Here is a 21,691-nt window from a genome sequence, read left to right as displayed (position 1 = left end):
TTATTATTATTATTATTATTAAACAAAGTTTTTTTAATGCACTGCTATCACATTTAAAAAAACAAATCAGGCAGGTTGTAATTAAAGCTGTAGCCTATTATATTATTATTGTTGTTGTTGTTGTTGTTATTATTATAAATAATCTGAGGGGCTTTCCCCCTGAATAAGATACAAAAAACGAACTGATTTCGATGTGTTTAAGCTTAATTCTATCCAAGGCTTTTACTGAAACGTCCACAAGTTGCGGACTGCTCCACAGTCCCGCTATTCCTCGGCTCACTGCGTCTTTGCTTCAGGCGTGCAGCCCGGCAGAGGCAAGACAGGGAACAAAGTTTCCCCCTGAACACGCCTCCTCAATTATCTCCCTGTAGGCTAGCTTCATGGCAAGCAGCTCCCAGTGGCTTTCTTTGTCAATTAAAAAATAATAATAATTTTAAAAAAAAAAATAGAGTCAATCTAAATTAACGGCGGAAGTTAAATGGGCCACTTACTTCAGTTGTTAGGCGCTCGGTTTTTGGTCATGGGCCTGTGAAGGATTTATGTGCCTGCGGTAAACCTTTGGATGTGGATAATACCGAGAGATGCTCGGTATTTATGCTGAAAGAATGTGTGTGAGAGGAGAGAGAGAGGAAGGAAGGAAGGAAGGAAGAGATGGAGGGGGCGAAGAATTTTAGCAGCCAATGGAAATGAGACAAAATATGATGGGCAGGGGGGTATCAAAAGATGCAGCTGGAGAAAAGTGGCCTATTGCTGGCTCAGAAGCATCGCTGATGCCCAGCAAAGGGAATTAAAAAATAATGTAATTACATATACGTTGATATATTTTGACACAGGTAAAATATGGCATGGTATTTATGGGCTAAGGTGTGTTGCCATCAGTGCTGTGACCATCAAATATTACAATAAACCAGCTGTGCTATTATGACATAATTATAGTAGATGGATTGACATGGAGGCTGAAGACAAAATATTAAAAAAATAAGAAAAACTAATAATAATAATAATAATAATAATAATAATAATAATTTTGGAGAGATCTGTTGTGGTTTGATTCTGTGTAACTCCATGAAGAACATATGAAGAAAAAAATAAATGTAAATGTTGGTTGAAACTTTGCGCCCCCCACTCCCTACAGTCAAATCCTGAGCAATGTGTGTGCTTAAAAAAATTCTGTGGTTGTAGGAAGGAGGTGCAGGTTGCATTTCGGGATTAGATTACCACTAAAGCTAATCCCTCTATGCTCTTTTCTTTTCGCTCATCTGTTGTGCTCGGGCTTAATCCTGGATCCCAGTTTGGTTTGGATTAAAAAAAAAATCATCAGTTTCCGACAAAACTTTGGCCTCCTCATCCCTAAATGAAGGCTTTGATTGATGCTCCCAAACAAACAGCAGGTTAGACAACTAATTAGGAGTCTATGTGCCAGATGAACAGACTGCGAGGCTGCTGGGTTGTTAGACAAGCCTGAAATCAATAAGGCCTGCACTCTGTGTGCTGCTACAGCAAATCTCAGCACTATTCGTGTCAATTCCTTGCATAAAGGCTTTAAAATCAATAAATAAATAAATAAATAAATAAAACTGTGATTTTACCCTTATTTTTTCATTTTTTTTAAAGTGCCTACTTTGGTCATTTCTGGATCTTTCCAAATCTCTATATAGCCTTTACAGTTTCACTGCAGGCCGTGGAGTTTTCCCATTTTCTGCCTTCATGGATGCACGCTAAAACAAACAGCCTCACCGGGCTTAAATATCTGGTCTCCTTGTTGTCCCACAGCGATGTTCTTGGCTCACGCAGAGTCCTTTCATCTTCAGCTCTGATATATAATTCATCGGAAAATATCTAACAGCCCTGGGGAGCGTTTCAGCTAAACGGAGCCGTGGTTGTTAAAAGGTGAAGTCGCTTGTTAATGTCTGTGGCAATATGCCCTCCCCCTGTCTCCCGGCGAATCGACGCAGTCACGGTTTCTCCTGCTGTTAGGGAGACGAATTGAAGGCTAAGAATCGTGGGACTGCAACGCTGCTCTCTCTCAGAGTGTACTGGATAATGCTGGCATGAGGGAAGTATGTTGAGCTGCTGCCACTTCTCTTTTCCAGCACCCATTTGTTTGTTCCTTGTACATCAGGGTGACAGACTTTAAATATTAAACATTTGTTTAAAGATATCATAATCACAATCTAATGAAAGAGTTTGTTCTCTTAATTCATGGGGTATAAATGGGGGTAAATGTAACATTTACATGATGTAAACACAATATACCAAATTGTATCGCTTCATGGATTAATATTCTTAATCTTTATTTCCTCTGACTACCTCTCACTTCAGTGGTCTAGGCCTAAATCAAGGTCAAATCAATGACTTGGCCCACTCTGTCAATCCCATCTGTTACACGCTGATGGGGGGGAAACTATATTGGACATTATCGTGATTTTTTTTTTCTTTTGCCATCTGCACCTGACAATGATAAATTTATTGATAGGCATTGTGAAAGAAGCCATACATGTATTGATGATTACAAGAAGACAAACCGAGCGTCCCTCGATATTTAACTATTGTACTAACAGAAGGCTCTGGGCAGCAGCTGAACAACAGAGACAAAAACCTTCTTATCCTGTGAGGGGGAGCTGTTTTCCAGCAACTCAAATGTGAAGTCACACTGGCAAAAAAAAAAGTGTATAGAGCTTTTTGTGTCTTACTGGTTGGGAGAGAAAAATGTTTGCTCCCCAACTGGTTGGTAAATAGTTGCTAGAGGTTGCTGGCTGTTGCCAGGTAAAATTGGCACCAAAGATGGTGCTACATCAAAAACCTCCTTATGATTGCTTTGCTGAGGTCACTCGTAGTTTGCATGGAAGATGCTGGGTTGTCTGCAAACATTGGCCAACTGCTCTAGCCGAGTGGTTGTACGACTTACAGGATGCAAACCAGAGACAAACTTTACTACTGCTCAGCTAGTAGTTAGCAAAAAATTTGCAGAGTGACTACAGCTAGGTACTAGTGACCAAAGGAATTGCAATTAGACATTTGCCCCCCCAGTAAGAGAATACACATAGCCACTGATCACACCTTAGGCCTTTGGGACTGTGTTTTAGGCAGCTGATTTCCCAGAAACTACCATCAACCTCTAACAAGCACTTGCCAGCTGGTCAGGGAGCACACATTTTTCCCTAGCAAACAGTGGTTGATAGATGGTAGAGAACCAGTCTCCAGGCCTGTGTGGCTGGGGACTTATTGCCATGCTCAGATTTACATGACAAAATCCAATTATTGCAACAACACATTAAATAAAATAGCAAATTTTAACACCTTTAAATGCTAGCGTGGTTCGGCTACATGTACTTTTCCGGTGAAATGACATTTTGGAGATTCTTCTTTGATAGTTTGGTGTCAGTGCCGTACTTCATATTGCACCTGCAGCACAGTATTACCATTTTCCCATTATAGTCCACTGCCTCATGGCTGTCATAGCTAATATCACATCATATTCATACCCTTCATTGAGATACATCCACCACTTGTGGTTTCCCCATGGGAGAGTTGAATGCCTAGTGCCTGCTGGTACCTCGTTAACCTCCCACGGCCTGTGGCTATAGTGTTAGCCAAACTGAGAGGCCTCATACCTGGGTATTGGTCAGCAGGGACTGGCCCCAGGAGCCCAGGACCCCCCACCGGTTGAGGGGAGGGAGGCAGGCGGGACAGAGGAGGGCCAAACAAAAACACAACCTGGCATCCCCACGGCAAACAGCCCACCTACTGACAGCCAGCATCTGGGGCACAGCACACAGCCTTCTCTATTCACATTCTGATGATGGCAAATAGTGAGCAGCGAACACACAATGCAGCCTATACACAAATTCAAGCCTTTAGCAGAATGAAGCTGGTGCTGGTAATTGGTTTTAGCTCCTGGCTATGGTTTTGGTTTGTTTTGCTTCTATAATAGGTAAACTGTTACATCATCTTTAGCTATGACACGTGAAGTTTTCCTGTAAGATTGTCCCAGAAATATACAGGTGAAGCTCTTTATGAGGTCAACTAAATGCTTTGAAAGCATGCATTCAAAAGATTAAAGTGCATGTGGAGAGCAAAGTTCGGAAACTGCTCGATAGAAAGAGACTGGGGAGAGAGAGTGGCAGAGAGAAATGAGGAGGAGGAGTGTAAAGTTAATCCAGTCTGAATTGATGGGCCCGGCTGCGGGAGTGACACTGAAAACAGTTTTTCTTTTCTTTCTTTTCTCTGCAAATTTGCTCTCCCCTCTCCCTCTTTCTTTGCTTCCTCCCGTGCCTCTCGCTATTTTTCTGCCTTCTTATCCTTTTTAATTAGAGGGGCTATTCTGCTGCACAGAGGACCTTAATCCCCAACTGACCAACAATGTAAAAAGCCAGCCTTTGAACAGCCGACCTGCACCCCTCTCTGTCCCCAAATTCCCCACCACCACCACCACTGCCGCCGTCACCACCAATCATTGCACTACCGCTGCCACTCCACTGCTGCCACTGTTGGGAAAAAAAGCAGCCTTCCCCCCTCACCACCATCTCCAGCTTTTCCAACATCTTGGACAAAGCTCTTGAGGAGCCACTGCAAAGAGAACTTGTCTGAAAGAGCATTTCAATATCCGCCAAGGTTTTCAAAGAGCGCTGGTTGGGACAAAAACCAAGGTCAAATGGCAGGTGACTTTCTTTGAATGAGTTATCAAAATAACCAAGCACAATTTGAAGTGCGCAGAAAAGAGCTCGAGGTTCCCAAGGAAGCTGTGTTTAGCTAGTTTACGGATACAATATGACAAAGCACATACACGCACGCTTACAAAACGCATTTTCCTCGCCATGTTGAGGTTTAATTGGAGAAAATATTTTGAAAATAAGCCGTTAGATGGCACAGAAGCTGGAAGTGGGTCCTGCAAATTCCCCCACTGGGTCTCATTTCCATATGTATATGGGTCGCTAGATGGAGTCCATTAACAAACCCCTGTTGTCTTGTTAGATGATTATGTGTGGCCATTATCAGCAAACTACTTAGTGAATGAGATAATAAATCAGAGGGTCACAAGGGGGAGAACTTAATAAAGGCCTCGGGTGAATTAATCATTGGAGATAACAACACTTTACCTGAACACGATCAATCATGTGTATCAACCTGGTGCCCTCCCACTCCCAAACCCCACCTCTTTATTAACTGAATGTAGTCCAAATATTTAAACCTTATAATGTCAATGTCACAGCAAAACACCAACTTAGCCTAAAAGTAATTGAAATAACTTCTCTGTAATTTTGCTCAAGCTGATTTTCTGTCAACTTATTGCCAACATAGCAGTCTGACAAATTGCCACTGGAGCACAATAACAGTCCTCGTGCTTTCAACCCTGCTCCGCATGCGAGTGATGGGAAAAATGAATTTCCTTTCACCGCTGACTACCGCACTTTTCTATTTTTTAAATTTTTTTTGCATCGGGCATGCTGGCTCGACACTGTTTCACACAGAGACAGGCCAGCCAAACCTTCTGCCTGGCTAATCACAGGCCCAATATTTCCATAGCAGGCAATTAGCATCTTGCTTTTATGTGTGAAATGGCTGAGGCGACGAAGGAGTGAGTCGGGGAGAGAGGCACAGTAAAAAACAGAGAAAGAATAAAAGAGCAATTAAGATGTTGGGTGAGCGGAGGACAGAGACAGGCAGTCTGCTGCCGTGTGATTTGAGGCTTGCAGGCCTGGTAATTAGCCCTTCATTGTGAGATAATGGACTTGGCCAATCTTCCCGGTTCCTCGAGCTGCCCGGCTCGACTCGACCCAAGGAAGGTCAAAGGGCACAATGTGCAGCTTGGCTCCTATATCTTTGTGTCTAGCCTGTACTTGTGTGTATGTTGCGCGCGTGTGCTACTGGTGCTCGCATCGTCTAAGATGATAAAGTTCAAGCAAGACGAGCGAAGCACAAAAGAAAAGTGTTTGCATTCACATAAATTAATAATCTCTCCAAATCTGCAAAGCATTCTGGATAAGCAGCCTTCTGGGGAAAAGTGTGCCAGTGAAAGGCAGGGGCCAGCTTGGAGGCACTGGAGTCATCACTCTCCCAGCCTATCGCGCCTTTCTCCAGCCATCTTTAGAAAAGCGGTAATCTGTGAACCCTGAATCATAAGCTTTGGGTAAATCTATGTAATACGGGTAATTCGATGAAGCAGTATTTTTCCTGGTGAGAGGCAAAATCCTGTTGACTATTCAAGGATTGAATCATCCAACAGTAATGCCATTAGACCAGAGCAGCGGATTCCTCAGAAAATGCTGTTTAATTGCCAGTAACCAGCCATTGTTTGATGACGGGTAAACACTAGCCGGGGGTGTTGGGAGGAAAGGGGGGGCTTTGGGGTTGGTGTGGTGGCGAGGGATGAAGCGTGTGAAAAAGATGGCCCCTTCGCCTTCAGCCAATCGCCACCGAGAGACAGGTTTACTCGGGCCCGATGAAGCCCGGGCTGCAAAAGTGGCAGCGGCACTGGCTTAACTAAAGTCTTCAAGAGTCTAAACGCAGAGTAACCCTTTCCTTTTAATACCGGATTTGCTCAACAATACCATTTAAGGGGGTGTCTATTCAAGACAGACATTTTTTTTTGAGTGGCGAGGTTTTTAAGGATCAGACCTTGCTGCTCACGTTTATTAGCACAGGACTCCGCAGCTCAGGGATTGTTGGTGGTTGTAATCGTCGTTGCGGTTTATCCATGTTTGTGTTTGGCTTTTACGTATATACACCGTGACACTAAGACCCCGTTCTTGCTCGGAAAATCTTTAAGAACAATACCCCTACCTACACCCAGACATTTATCCTAAGCCCCACTTATTCCAGCTTTTTAACAATAAAAACTGATATTAACTGTCCAAGTCAGCATGAACTGATCTAAAGCTACCAGAGTGCTTTTTTTTCCTTCTTTCTTTTACTAGCTAATCCAATTCTCACCACATAGGCACTTTTTTTATGAGAATTTGAACATTTGAGGTGCATTGTTGTCCCTCCCCGCTTTCAGGCCTGTCTTGGAGGAGGCAGATTGGAAGTGAGAGGTGTGGCGGCCCAGGCTCTCCTCCATTGTGAGCTGGTGCCTGGGAGACAAGCAGCACTGCCAGACCAGACACTGATTGGGTTTGACACTGCATCCAGGAGGCAAGAAGAGGCTTTTCTTTTGCTCTTTTTCCCTATAAGTAAAAAAAAAAAGAAACCCCTTTTTGTAAGAAATGCCCCTCCTCTCCTCTCTCCTCTTACTCCCCCTGGTTCTGTTGTGCTGCTTGCCCTCCTCCTCAGCCTTTTTCTCTTTTCATTTCTATGACTCCCTCATTTCTTTCTTTTTCTTTTCGTTTTTTTTATTCTCAGATTAAAACCCATGGACTTCTGTTTCTTTTGTCTTTCTCTTTTATGTTCCTCTCACTTGGTCGTTGACCAGTAAATTGGATACTCTGCATCACAACATCACAGAATTACTTTTGTCCTTCATCCCCAAAGCAGACGAAACAGTAATTGTAAGTGCAAACAAGGAGGGCACCGTGCCACAAACTGAGCCCAGTAGTACGTCCTTGGGTGGACTCTTTGACATCTAAGCTTTCCTAATCGCCATGCCTCAGGCTATGATCGCACTGTGCTCAACACTGGGCCTTTACACAGGATTTATCCTTTGACTTATTTAGCTCGGGATACTTTTTTTATTCGCAGAGGACCCAAATGATATATTGCACCTGGGATTTATGTCCAGCGATTTAATTTGGAATCAATAGCTTTGACATTTTGGAAGCCAGCTTAGCTCAGGAAAAAGACTGGAAACGTGTATTAATCTGACAGCATGTGTAGACATTTTGGGATTTGTTACCATTAAGTTGCTGAACATTGTACTGTTAATTTAAAGTTAAGGCTTTGTTATAAGACACAGCTGATCATCACTTTATGCTGTATTTGTTCCATCTGTAGAAAAACTGAAGCATAGAAATGACCTGTTGAGGTACTAACAGTGCAGAAAAAATTTTTAGACTGAAGTTTTTGTGCAGATTTAAGAAATAAGATGTAAGTACCAGTAAAAGACATTCATGACGCACTTCAATCGCTACTCTGACGTCATATGAACCACAGCATGATGTTCATTTTGTATATTCCGATCTCCGTGAGTCTCCAGAAGGGCAACAATAATAAACTTTCACTGTGATCAAGAAGCGGCTAATATATGAGCATGCTGTCAGATTAGATCCATCCCATGCTGGAGATCTGGTTTCAAAAAGCGGCAATCAGGATGGGGCAAACCACGTGACCTGGCTATGCCCACTGTTTATATACACTCTGTGGATTTAATACATTACTGACTGAGCTTTATAAGTGTGTTAATATGAATGTTATGTTCATCTGGAGCCTGGCTGGCTGTTTACCTATGATTCCAGTCTGTGTCCCAAGCTAAGCATGAAAGTGAGCAAAAAAGTAATAAAAACAACAGATAGTGAATAGTTCCAGCTCTGAGGATTATGGGTAACGTAACTAAAATATTGCCACATAAATGCCAAGAGCATTAAAATAGGAAACTGTGAGAAGGTGGGCTTTTCTTAGAATTGATTAATCTTCCACGCAGATCACCAAAAGAGAGCGCACTATCTCGATCCGCTTAATAGAGCCACTAATGACGGGCTCCATTAGTTTAATATATGCTTTTATCACTGTGTCCTTAGATGACTGTAGCATTTCATTAGACATGTCTGCCTCATATCTCACTTTGCACCCAGAGGAAATTGTGAAGGGATTAATTTTATGACGGACCCCCTGCCTCTTCCTCCCTCCCTTCCTCCTTCCCTTCACTCCATCACTTCTTCCCTCCCACCCTCCTCTCCTTTCCTTAGCTCCCAGCCACAGCCAGGGGACCCAGGAGGAATAGTGTCTTTGTCGCCCTGCCGTTTTCCAGAGTTGAGGAACAAGAGGAGTTTAATCCTTATTGTCCAGGAGACTGCAGAGGGTGAAGGGGGGGTCCTCCGGCTGTAAAATGATCCAACCGGCCTCAGCTAATCCCCTCCTAACCCCCACTCCCGGGCCTGACCCCCCTCCTGGCCTTAATTCACCCCCCTATATCTACCAGGGTATCACACTATAAATGCACAGATCCATGCATATAAAACTGGGATTGATTCACTTGAAGGAAATCAAACAAACATCAAGTAAATGAGGACAGAATTAATTTTTTAAACCAGTGTTGGGATCTTCCCGACCAATGGAGGTGATGTTCACGGGGACACAGCTCCCCCCACACATTTTTGCACATTAATATAAGCGAATTGCAGATTTGTTTGAAATGGCAAGAAGCCCTGTTTCGTGATTAGAACTTTACAACGTGACAAATGTGAATATGCACATGCTGCCAGTGACAGAAAACAAACAAACATCCTGTCATCATTAGCGTGATGAGGAGTGATGTGAGTCGATGCGTCTCACAGTGTGATATATGTGTGCGTGTGGGACGTGTAGGCTGGCGAGAAAGAAAACACTTTTATTGTTCCTCTTATTAACTGAAGGATTATTCGAGATCAGACGGGACGGGGCTGGACATCTAGTTGACGTTAAGTCTTTCTCTAACAAGACGGGTGCTCTCCACTCCGCACAAATCTTCTCCTTTCATTTTTCCTACCTTGCGCAGACACCTCCCTCCCTCCCTCCCTCCTTCTTCTCCATCTCTCTCCTGTCCCGTCTTTATTTCTCTTCTGTTTCTCTCTCTCCCCTCCTTTCTTTCCTTTTCTGCACTCCTCCCTGAGTGACAGCTCAATACCCAGCTCTCCCAGGCTTATCTAGCCTCAGCAGATGGTTGACTTGGATCACTGTTCATACGCCACGATCTGGGCTGGTGATAAAGACTGTTACAGAGGGAATATATGCTATCTCTGTCAGGCTCGCTCTTTCTTCCTTTTACTTCTCCTCTTGATCTGCGCTGTCATTCTCCCCCTCTCCATCCAATTCTTTTTAGCTTGTTTGCTCTGCGCTCCTTCGATTTCTACCTGGACCCTTCCCACTCGTCTCCTTGTCGTGTCCTCCACCTTTCTCAGCTGTCCTCTTTGTCCCGCTCCCCCTTCAATCTACCCCTCTGTGACTCCTCATCTCTCTCCCATCCCTCAATCTCTGTGCATTGAATCTGGTGCTGCGTGATTGTCTCTGCTTCCCTGCTGGGCTGGCGCCTGTCTAAAGGGCCCCAGGACCCTCACACACTGAGGGGCTCCAGCCATGCCAGAGATCCCTCTCCTCTCGTTTCTCCTCTCTCCTCTCCTTCCCTTTCAAAAAAGTCGAATGGTGTCTTTCTTTTACTTTTGCAATGTATGAGTTGCATACAGCATGTGTGAGTTTCAAACAGTGTGCCAAAAAGAACAGTTAGTAAACAGGTGAGATGAAAGCGCAGCAGTCTATACTCACATCCACACTGCTGTCTTTATGCGTTTAATTTATGTGATCACTTCACTCGGGCCACTGATGTACACTTCAAAGGCTGCTGCTGCCCATTTTATGTATGCTTCACTTGCTTGGTTTGGTCATTTGATGTCCTCCTCACATATTTTTCTTCTAATTCCACGCAAGCCAAAGGAGCAGGGTATAGCTGGCACTGCTGGGGGAAAAAAGGGTTGGGGGTGGGGGGCACATGGTGGCGGGCAGTGATATGAATGAGAACATACAACAGACTGGCGAGGACATCATTTGCACGCGCCATACATGGGACCAACTCTGTGATGAATGCCGGCGTGGCACACGCGTAGAAATGATGCTGAAATTCATATAAACAAGAACGGTGATGCTGCCGTGGGTACATATGGAGCCCACCGTCCCGTGTGAGGTGGAAAACCTCCCCTCCTTGCGATTTACTAGTGGCTCGCCTGCTCTCCAATACTCCAGACAATTCAAGGCCATCTTAATCTGAACGGTGGAATCTGGCAACCACTCCTGAGCACCTGCATCCGTCCAGCCTGACCCGCTTTTGTCCTGGTCCGACCCCCTAACTTTAGCCCCTAATTAACCCAACAGAAACTAATTAAATACAGCTCTAGTGGACCAGACGCCAGACAAAAAGAGAAGGAAAAAAAATCGAAGAAGGAGAAGAAGAAGAAGGAGGACACAGGGAAGTGAGCAGAGTGAGGGGAGCAAGCCAATGTGACAGGCAGGAGCATGAGAGAGGAAGGGAGGAGGGGGTCCAAAGTTTGGCCTCAAGCCCCTGAGAGCGGTTCAGACAGACAGGAAGACAGGCGGAGAGATTTGAAAGAGGAGGGAATTCGGGTTTCAGTGTCAACCCTGAGTTGTCTTTACCGTGTTCTCGCTCTACGCTGATCTCCATACTGACCTTATGCTTCTTTTACATGCTGTCATTTTTTTCTCCAGATATTTTGGGTTCTTCCTCATAGATTAGCACGTCTGCCAACTGCTGTAATCACAAGCGCACCAGTCACATGACGCAACTGACACCCTGGAGATATTTGGAATAGGGGAGAGCCATGGAAAGACAAGAGCAGCGTGCAATGAAAGCAAGGCAAGGAGGGAAGAAAGGTGGCGGTGGCTGCGGCGGTTGTGGTGGTGGTGCGGGGAGAAGGTGTGGGACAGGCTTGTGAGAAAGAAGATAGGCCTATAAAAATATGGGTTCAAACCAGCCAAATGTCTCTGGCAGAGACGCTGCTGCTCCTCGTCCCAGCCACGGCTCGCCTAAGTGATAGAGAAAGTAATTAAGAGAAGCCTGTTCAAGTAGATAGGCCTGCAAAGGAGATTTGAAGAGGGGAACTGATTGTGCATGTCTGATTCCAGCTCTTCAGAGAGTTCTCAGCCCCAAGGCTTAGCTTTAAAAGAGACGTCTCTCTCTCTCTCCCTCCTATCTCGGCCTCTTTCTCTGTAATGTATATTTATACGTAAAATATGACTCCCTTTCAAAACTCGCGTATGTTCATGGCAGCTGTGTAGGACGGACAACGACTGAAAGATCAATCCGTGTTAGCATGAAAGAGCAAAGTCAGGCTCTCTAGCATCTAGCACTCCCACTTAGACCTTTTGTGTCATGGCCTGGTTGTGGCAGGCCGACTGGACTCAACTGTGTCTTTGTGAGAAAGCGATCCACTTCAGAGTACCTGGAGCTACAGCTGGAGGGCGCTACAGAGCGATACTGCCAGACGATTTTCAAATCCTTGCCTCGTTTTGGTAAAACTGTCCACAGTTTGAGCAAATATTAGTAGGGCACGTCTTTGTGAACAAAATAGAGAACTTTCATGTGCAGTATAGTTTAAATTGTGTTCTGTGGCCACAGGTGCAAGCCAATAATTTTAATTTTGGAAAACATATTTATGGAAGTTGAGAGGAACAAGAGTAAGGATATATGGATGCAGAGGAAAGACACCTATATGTGTCTTGTGGAAACTATTTAGTCATCAACACAGAAGCTGAATTTTGATGCGTGATTTAAAGGGTTTTTGGAAAGGTACGGCAGGTCACAGTGTTTTTGCTGCAGATTTGAATTCATTTGAAAAATTCCCTCCACTTAAGATGAGTATAAATGTTGCAAGAAATCTGCCAGAAAAACTGAGAAAAAGCTGGAGTATCTGTCAAGGTTTACCCTGAGGTAAGGAAGAGACGTAGAGCAAGAAGAAGCAAGAAGAAACATCCAAAATGTCCATCGATCCATCGATTACAGAAAAAGCAGGACTTTAAGGAAAAGAAAGCAAACTTTCGTGCTGGCAGGCAAGACAAATATGATGCTGAAGATGGAGCTGCCAGGCAGGAGGGAAAGAGGAAGACCACAGAGGAGGCTCATGGATGTAGTGAAGGAAGACATGCAGAGGGTTGGTGTTACAGAGGAGTGTGGTAGAGATATGGTGAGTTGGAGGAAGATGATCTGCTTTGGCGACCCCTAAAAAAGAGCAGCCAAAGGATGAAGATGTAACACATACACTGATGGTTGATTTCACCCATTTTGTCTGTTTTGAGATTAAAAGACACATCTTATCTCATTTATCTTGTTAAAGAACACCTTGTGAAAAGGATAAGCTTTATGTCTTTGACAAGAGCTAAGCATTACAGTTTTTACAGCTCTTAGAGTGAACTCACCCAAAACCTTTGATTCAAATAAATAAGTCATCACCACCAAAAACAACATTACAAATAAGGGGAATCAAAATATATAAATATTTGGTCAGAATCTGTGTGGATACTAGAAATGCATAATTTATCTTCTCATTTCCTGAAGTTCTTGTCCTATGAATTCCTGCTGACACTGAATAATTAGAGCACTGTACTGCTATTTTAAAAATATCAAAGTTAATACTCTGTAATGTCATGCTGATTTCAAGATTACCTAAATGTGTGTGTTTTGTGAGGGGAAAAGCACGTGGTGACAGAAAGATGTGCAACACAGTTAACAGGGCATGAGGAGCATCGATACTCAGAAACCAGAAACATGGCCCATTGTGTGCAACAGAATACTACAGTAACAACATTTTTCAGAATCACTTGACTTCCTGTCGCTACATTTGAGTTTCAGTGACCCCACACTTTGTGTTCACCCTCACAGTGTAACAGGGGAAGGACCCCTGTGCTGTCTTCTGCGTTGTTGTCTTCTCCTTCCTATGCTGGCACACAATCTCTCTCCTCTCGCTCTCCACAGGCAGGCTGCTGCCTCCTGTAAAATTTTTGTTTTTGGTTGTTATTTTCTGGGGGGGGGTTCTTGGCACATGATATCACAAACTCTGTTCCAATACTCAAACTCATGACTTGTGCACCTGGCAAATTTTATCTGGAGATTATTCCTCTAATGTGAGCCTAGACTATTTTGATTACAAAGACAAATGTATATAGGTTTTGTGGTTGAGCAGGTGATCCGTATGCCAAAGGCTGCTACTGAGGCTTGCCCCAGACCATTTCCTGCATGTCATTCCCTCCACTCTTTCCATGCTTCTCTGTCAGCTCTCTGTACTTTTGTGTCTAATAAAGGTTAAGGAAAAATGAAACCTTAAAAGGAAATAAACGTAATAAAAGTGAAAGAAGAATATGAATATGTTCCTTAGCAGACTAAGGGAAATGGTTAAATGTAAATATAAGCAGAAAACAAATGTAATTATTATGTATTATTATCATGTTATGTGTAATATGAACCGCTGCAGAGTTGTGGTTTTCCTGCTTCACAGCATCCTGGGAATGATGAATTAACAGCAGCCTACAGTATGCTTCTGGAAAGGACAGTAGGCCATGATTGGATACTACTGGACATACACGCACAAACTTGCACCTTCTTTGCAGGATGAAGCGACAAACTGGTCGAATGGCGACATCTTGTGGAGAAAATGCAGTGTTACTGTTGTTGCGCTTACAAAACTATTCCATATGCTAAAGCTTCGGTTTGGCGCCCTCTGCTGGTAAGGAATGATATGTTCTTGGGTTTAACGGGGCAGCAAAAGGACTTCTTCAGTCACCTTTGACTTATCCAGTGTTGAAGAGGTCTGCATTACCACAATGTTGTGAGTACAGTGTGGCAATGCAGGGTACGACACAAACATATGTATTATTTAAAGCAGACAGAACATAAAGGCGAACAGAAGGAGGTAAATATCAATATTGACTGGTTAGATAAATTTGACAAACAATATAAAAAGTTTCACAAGGATGACCAAAAAGAGGCTCGGGGGGTAGGGGGCAATGGAAGTGGGAAAAACCGTACAGCAGCCATGCTTTACACTACTGTCGTAAAACGTGTATGAATGCCGTTGCAATGGCGTTTGCTGCGACGGCACTTTGCGGCAGCAGGGAAATCGAGGAGAAAGCAGCGACAACCATCGCCAGCGGAAACGTTATCGCCCCAGAAAACCCTGGATTTATGCAATATTCGATGAACTAGCTCGTACATTGGTTGTATATGCCTTCGCCTTGTGGATGAAATTGTGTTCAACGTTTTCCAAGTGTCAATCACCACCTTAATGCAGTGGGATGGCCACAGTGCCGCCTGGGCCTAGTAGCGCACTGCCTGCATCCCCGGCTGAAATTCCTCTTTTCCCCGCGGCTGGGAGCGCGGAACCGGCGGTGGAAGACGGAGAGCCGGCGTGCCACGGGGAGCAGTGTGTGCCTGCCGGTACAGGGACGAAGTCTCAGTCGGTAAACGAAGTCAAAAGGTCGGTCAAGAAGAAGCAGAAAAACATGCTAGCGCGAGCTAGCCCGGCGGCGCTTCACCTTAAAATGCAAGCCCGAGAGCAGCAGCAGTTGAACGGCTTGGCAAGCCCCTCAGAGGACCCTGACAGCCACCAGCACGTAGGAAACCGGCCTGACAATCCCAGATCGTCCGTAGACAACTGTGACAACAGCATTGGCAGCAACGAGGAGGCTCCTGCCGCTAGGAACAATAGTGAGCACTGCCAACACGAAGGCCACAGCCCCTGTTCCAAAAACGGCAGTCACTCTCCTCATGGTAACAATAGCGTGAACGGGATGCCGGGTTTCACTACAGCTGAGGCGGCCTGCGAAGCGGGGAAAGAGTTGGACCATACGCCGCCCTCTAGACCTTCGAGTGACGAGCAGCCGGACGCTGCTGGGCCCGGCGGTGAGGAGAGCCAGGCTGACCTGCAGCAGCCGCCGGCCGAGGAGCTCGCCCGGCTCGACTTGAGCGATTCCCCCGGGGATAACCACGGCATCCGCTATGTCCGCTACGAGTCTGAACTTCAGATGCCGTGGATCATGAGACTGATCACCAAGGACTTATCTGAGCCTTATTCAATTTACACGTACAGGTACTTCATCCACAACTGGCCGCAGCTCTGCTTTCTGGTAAGTAGTAGATTGAACGCACCGCTCACAGTTATGAAGTCTGACTGGTTACTCTGAGTTGCAGGAGCATTATAGGAGTTGGGTGTGACAGCTTTGTTTTTCACCACATGTCACTGTACATCCAAGCCTGTCACAGCTGACCTCCACTGAAGCTAAAGCACACACATGTCAATAACATTTCAGCTCATAAGCTTTGTTTCTATTTTACTGCTGGCAGGCGGTAAACAACCTGTCTTCTGCTGTTACAGATCCAACATTGATTCAGTTTTTTAGGTTATTAATGAATCAAGAAATGTGCCAGCCCACTCATTTATGTACAGATTTGTAATGTAAAGCAATTATAAAATCCTAATCGTCAGTATTAGCAGAGAGTAATGTGCCTTAGGTTTCCTTCTGCATGTGCTGTGTCATGGTAGCATTTTCTGCTTTGAAAACACTGGCCTGCCTTCTTTTCATTCTGTGGCCATCAAGGTCCAAAACATCCCATTTCCAGTTTTGGCTGGATCACCACATGTGACAGAAGAGGAAGTGCTATTTTAAAAAAAAAAAAAAAGATAAAAAGGTCAGAGGTCAGCACGTGGAGCCAGCTGAACTGGCAGGATGACAGGAACTTCAGAGGAACGGTTGCTAGGCTGTCAGCGGCCACCCCAGTGGACACTCGTAACCACTGAGCGTGTATTTTTTGCTGTGTGTGTGCATTTCTCGCAGGCCATGGTGGAGCAGGAGTGTGTCGGAGCCATTGTATGTAAGCTTGACATGCATAAGAAGATGTTTCGTCGAGGCTACATTGCCATGCTGGCCGTGGATTCGAAACACAGAAGGAAAAGCATCGGTGAGATCTCGGCGCTCCTCTTCAGAATATTCAGTCTCTCCCTTCACCGTCTTCTCTGCTGTCCCGGGCAACCAAATCTCTTTATGCAAATGCACCGTTTAGATAGACTCTGCACTCAGAGTGATGAGTAACATTATACTTTAATATATTGGAGATGGAGGCCATACATGGGTTTAGCTTCTTACTTAGAGTCCACTGTTTTGTTTCAGGTACTAATCTGGTGAAAAAGGCCATCTATGCCATGGTGGAGGGCGACTGCGACGAGGTAAGCGAGCTAGACCCAGTGGCGCTGTTTATGAACCAAACTTTAACACATTTGCACACATTACATAAGAGCTGTTATTCAGGCCAGAGTGCCAGCATATTCAGTCGTACTGTGAAAATATGCATCCTACATAAAATCAATAGTATAAGCACATGTTACACTGTTGGCATTCCATTCTAAGTTGTAGGTTTTCTGAAAGGAACACAAAACGAAAGAGAGAACATTTATAGCTGTTTAAAGCCGTTTTTATTTCAAGGTCCAGTTCTCCTGGGCTGTCCTTCACTTATCTAAACTAGCTGGTAACCTTGATCCTCTACCATAAACTATTTCATATGCTCTGCCTCTCCCTGAAAAGCCAAACATGCACGCTGCTTCCTTTGCAGACTTTGAATTCCTCTAGAAGATGAAACATGTGATACAGCGTTACGATTTCTTCAGTCTCTTTGCTGGTTGAGACCAAAGAGCTGACACTCTGATACAACCCAGCAATATCCAGTGCTTTGAATGTGTACACACAAACGGTACATGTTTTTATAGGATATGTTTTTACTTATTTAAAAAAAGAAAAAGAACAAGCAAATGTGTGGGTGGGTCTTTAGTGTCCTGTGCTCGTGCTTTCTAGCCAAATATCTTCTCTTATAAAAGCAGTGATTTGCAATAGCAACTTACATATTGCACTTACAGCTTGTTAGCTACCAAGATATAACACACAAGTAAGGTAGGTTTAGAGTTTGAGTATTTATTGGTCACAGTTGCAGTTGAAGGTTTCTAAGGTGAGGAAACGCTGTCACTATATACTGTACAAGTGCATATTGATGTCTAAAGTGTTTGCTGTCCCCTGAAAATATTTCAACTGTTAATTTCATTTCATTTGTATAACGTTAAATCACAGCAAGAGTCACCTCAGAGACCCCGCGATAATGCAGAAAATACTCCAACAGCCTCTTATGAGCAAGCACTTGGTGACAGTGGGAAAGAAAAACTCCCCTTTAACAGGAAGAAACCCTAACTATATATGCTTTATCAAGAAGGAAATGTTAAACTTAAAAGTAGAGACTGTCTCCTGAATCCAAATTGGGAGCTGGTTTCACAGAAGAGGGGCTGAGAGCTGAAGGCTCTGCCTCCCATTCTACTTTTAAATATCCTAGGAACCACAAGTAAGCCTGGAGTCTGAGAGCGAAGTGAAGTGCTCTGTTGAGAGTCTTTAAGATAAGACGGGGCCTGATTTTTCAAGACCTTGTATGTGAGGAGATGGATTTGAAATTTAATTCTGGATTTGACAGGGGCCCAATAAAGAGAAGCCAATATGGGAGAAAAATGTTCTTTGCAATGTTTATAGGAGTCTTATCCTGTGGATTTGCTGGACCTCCACTGTCTTGGACTGGGCTGTTGCTCAAATTAGTAGCAGATGTACCAGCTTTTCATCTGTTCTGGTTAGAGTGGCTAATATTGAGGACCACCACAGTGGTGACTGAACAGCCCTCCTGTCTAGAAAAGGCCTGGAGCTAGCAGGTTAGGAGCAAGGGAGTGAGGTTTGTTTAACAGCAAATCAGTCTCGAATGGCTGAAAAATGGGGCCAAGTAGAGGCAGTGTATGGTGAAAAAGAGAGGAAATTTTATGTTGATCCCATGATGGCAAACGAGTTCATTTTCAGTATTGTTAACTTTTTTTTTTATTCTTCAGGTAAAGAGTTCAAGTCCAAACAATCACGAACGACCAAATAACGAGTACAGGCTCCAAAATTCAGTCAGCTCACTCACACACTCATTTGTGTGTTCCCAGGTTGTATTGGAGACTGAGATCACCAACAAATCAGCCCTGAAGCTCTACGAAAACTTGGGTTTTGTCAGAGACAAGCGGCTCTTCAGATACTACCTGAACGGAGTGGACGCGCTGCGGCTCAAACTGTGGCTCCGCTAGCAGAAGACAGAAGGGACGGGAGGAGGACGGGACAGCAGGCGCTGTTCACCTCGAACACTTATCAGCTTGACGGCCTCAGCTCTGCCCTGGTCATTTCACTCTTATAGTCACACATACAGACACCTACACACACACACACTTACACATATACCTGTGTCCAAGGAGTATGCACATAAGTATGCATAAAACAAGCAGACACACCCTCCTTTTATCCTTGACCTCTGAACAAGCGTTTAGGCAGAAATGGACTGAAATCCCACCAGGTGTTACACGACGGGGGGGTCTCCCGCTGCCTTCTGTGACGAGGGCGTGGCGAGTGAGGGTGACCTCATTGAATGGGGGACATTGCAACCTTGGAAGCTCGGGGGCGCCTGTTCGACCAGGTGTGAGGCAGCTCAAGTGAGGATGTGCATCCAGACTCCGCCCCCCACCCCCTACAAAAAAATAACAAAACAAAAAGGACAAGGCACCACACCAAAATCCTGCAGAACCTGGGACAAAGCAGACTTTTAAAAAACACAAGGAAAAAACTTTAAAAAAAAAAATCATCACCACATGAAACAAGGAAGTGGAGCGGTAAACACAGACTGGGAAGATATTTGTGGAGTTCATTTTTGTTTTGTTTTCTCTTTTTTAACCTTATATGTTGGGCAGGGGGACGGAAAAAGCTATAGTTTGTGTGTTTGTACCGCCTGGTGTTTTTCAGAAAGCAAGTGGCTTTTGTTTTTTGTTTTTGTCATTTGCCGTTGGTTTCACTGTGAGCGAGTGAAGAACACGTTTGTATGAGTGCGCGTGCTTGGTGTGTTTTTTGTCTCCCCATCCTGTCCAGCAGGTGCAGCACCCCCCTCCCCCGTTGCTGCTGCTGCTGCCGCTGCTTCCATCACCTGCCTCAGCCCCCAGGACTGAAGCCTGTAAAGATATGCATGCTTTTTGTTTCAATGTGAGTGCGGGAATAAGAGCTTGTCGATTAACTCAGACTGAGGCCAATCCCCAACTCCCTCTCCAAGAAGCCCATCCTGTGTTTGTGTACGCATGTTGGCGCAGAGCAGCTGATTGAAACAAATCACTCCATTAGCACCTCAAACTTTGCCCGACTCGTGGACCGTTTTAAGCTTCGGTGTCTTCATCGTCAAACCTAGACAGGACGTGGGTGAGGAGTTTTTTTTTTTTTCTGTTTGCTTGTTTTTTTGCAGATCATAACTTATTTTTTCTCCCCAAATGCACTGCCAGCTACTGGAAAATCCCCCCCTCTCAAAACAAAAAGGAGAATACAGGATGTTTAAAAGAGACTCCTCACCAATGATGGTGTGGTCCGACCTCTCCTCTCCTACTAATTTGCAATATTAGCCTGAATCTCCTCGTCGTGAGTGCCACTCAAACCTATCGGCGCCGACAGCCGCGGCCACAGCGATCTGCCCGCTGAGTGGGCAAACCTCTGGAGCCGCTTCCGGTCCACCAAAGCGCGAGATCCGAGACAAAGTGTTACGTATGCTGGATTCCTGTATGAGTGTGCTGTGTGCGTGCAATTTAAACTTAAAAAAAAAAAAAAAAAAAAAAGCGAAAAATTGAGAAGTATTCTTACCAGATTATATTTTATTCTTTTGTTCACTTTAACTTTGTTTCCATTTGTCTACTTGACACCTGTATAACCTCATGCCGCTCTCAAGCGGCCGAGTCCACAATGCACTTCCCGGGCGCGTTAACCCGACGCACCGCCAACCTCGCTATAACATTCTAAGATCTCCTTTCCTGCGAACGGATGCGCCCGGGCAGTCCGACGACACACTAAAGCGGCAAAGAAAGCTCGCTTGAACAAAGGTCAGATGCACTTCTTTGGAAATTTGCTGCAGTGTGTATGCGTGAGTATGAATGTTTGTCTCCTGCTGTTTTTGACAATGGTATGGATCATGTTCTGTTAGACCTTTACATCTCTACTTTCAGAGTCCCCCACCCCACCCTGTCCCTGCCCCGTACAGGAAAATCGAGCCTCTAAAAGGTGCTGCCATTTTGTTCTGGCCTTATAAGGACAACAAGAACTCCTTGTTAGATACAGGAAGGAACAAAAAAAAGTGGACCCTTATTTTTCAGGAGTAGGGTTAGTGCTTGGTGTTGTAGCGAAGGCAGAAAGACGGATTGCAGTGGTTGTTGATGGGCGAAAAAACCTCTTTTTTTTTCACAGGTTGCAAATGCAAGAACAAATTATGCAATTGGGCATCTGTGTGCTTTTTCTCCACAATATTGAAAGTAGAAAGCACCACAGCGGGCTGCCATGTGGCACTATTTCAATTCTTTTATTTTCTTTTTAAATCTGCTGCACCAGAACAGACACATGCTTTCAGCAAACATTCACAGGGAGTTTTAATGTATTAGGGTTTATTCCCCCTTTTTCAACCACTGAGCTGAGCTGGTACACCCCAGGAGCCGAGGACTGGAAGGGAGAGTAGATGTTTACAGAGTCGCCACCCACATAATGGTCTGTCTATGTAAGTTTGTGTCTGTATGCATTTGGAACAATGGACAAGTTTTGTTTTTTTGTTTTTTCAGATTTGTATACGAGTGTTCTTTTCGTTGAATATATTGAAAGCATGTTTTTTTTTTTTGTTTTTTGGTCATCTGTTGGGTTTGGGGCGAATTGTGTTGATTTATCAGATTTGATTTTTATTTTTAATTTCTGTGCTACTTTAACCCCATTCAGAGATGATGTGAAAGTACAAAAACAATCTATAGATCCCCCGAACGCCAACTATTACCTTTGCTGCTCATCAGACACTGTTTAGATTTTTATCAAACTACTTGTGGTTTATTCTGGAGGTCCCACCCATTTTCCTCATTCAAACAGAGGTGTTTTCAGTTTTGAAGGAACTGGGTCTCTTTGCCTCAGTCATGCCAAACTGTCGCGGTTCCATTAGGGTATATAT

At 44.4% G+C, this 21,691-nt stretch overlaps 1 protein-coding gene across 1 annotated transcript; it reads left to right on the top strand.

The window, feature by feature from the left end:
* Nucleotides 1-14,695: 14,695 nt before the first annotated feature.
* Nucleotides 14,696-21,510, top strand: naa30 (N-alpha-acetyltransferase 30, NatC catalytic subunit). The gene is made up of 4 exons (XM_040017823.1): nucleotides 14,696-15,756; nucleotides 16,465-16,588; nucleotides 16,798-16,853; nucleotides 18,636-21,510. The coding sequence occupies exons 1-4, from the start codon at nucleotides 14,926-14,928 to the stop codon at nucleotides 18,771-18,773; spliced, it is 1,149 nt and encodes a 382-aa protein (XP_039873757.1). The 5' UTR covers nucleotides 14,696-14,925; the 3' UTR covers nucleotides 18,774-21,510.
* The last annotated feature ends 181 nt before the right edge of the window (nucleotides 21,511-21,691 follow it).

This window comes from Simochromis diagramma, unplaced genomic scaffold, assembly GCF_900408965.1.
Source record: "Simochromis diagramma unplaced genomic scaffold, fSimDia1.1 OVJJ01000802.1, whole genome shotgun sequence".
NCBI classification, from domain to species: Eukaryota; Metazoa; Chordata; class Actinopteri; order Cichliformes; family Cichlidae; genus Simochromis; species Simochromis diagramma.
This window is presented reverse-complemented; position numbering and strand designations above follow the sequence as displayed.

What these genes read in the sequence shown, in the direction of transcription:
- naa30 (XM_040017823.1), top strand. Translation starts at nt 14,926, where the DNA reads ATGGCCACAGTGCCGCCTGGGCCTAGTAGCGCACTGCCTGCATCCCCG. An exon ending in GGCCGCAGCTCTGCTTTCTG is followed by an intron (nt 15,757 to 16,464) that starts GTAAGTAGTAGA and finishes CATTTCTCGCAG; the next exon opens with GCCATGGTGGAGCAGGAGTG. An exon ending in ACACAGAAGGAAAAGCATCG is followed by an intron (nt 16,589 to 16,797) that starts GTGAGATCTCGG and finishes GTTTTGTTTCAG; the next exon opens with GTACTAATCTGGTGAAAAAG.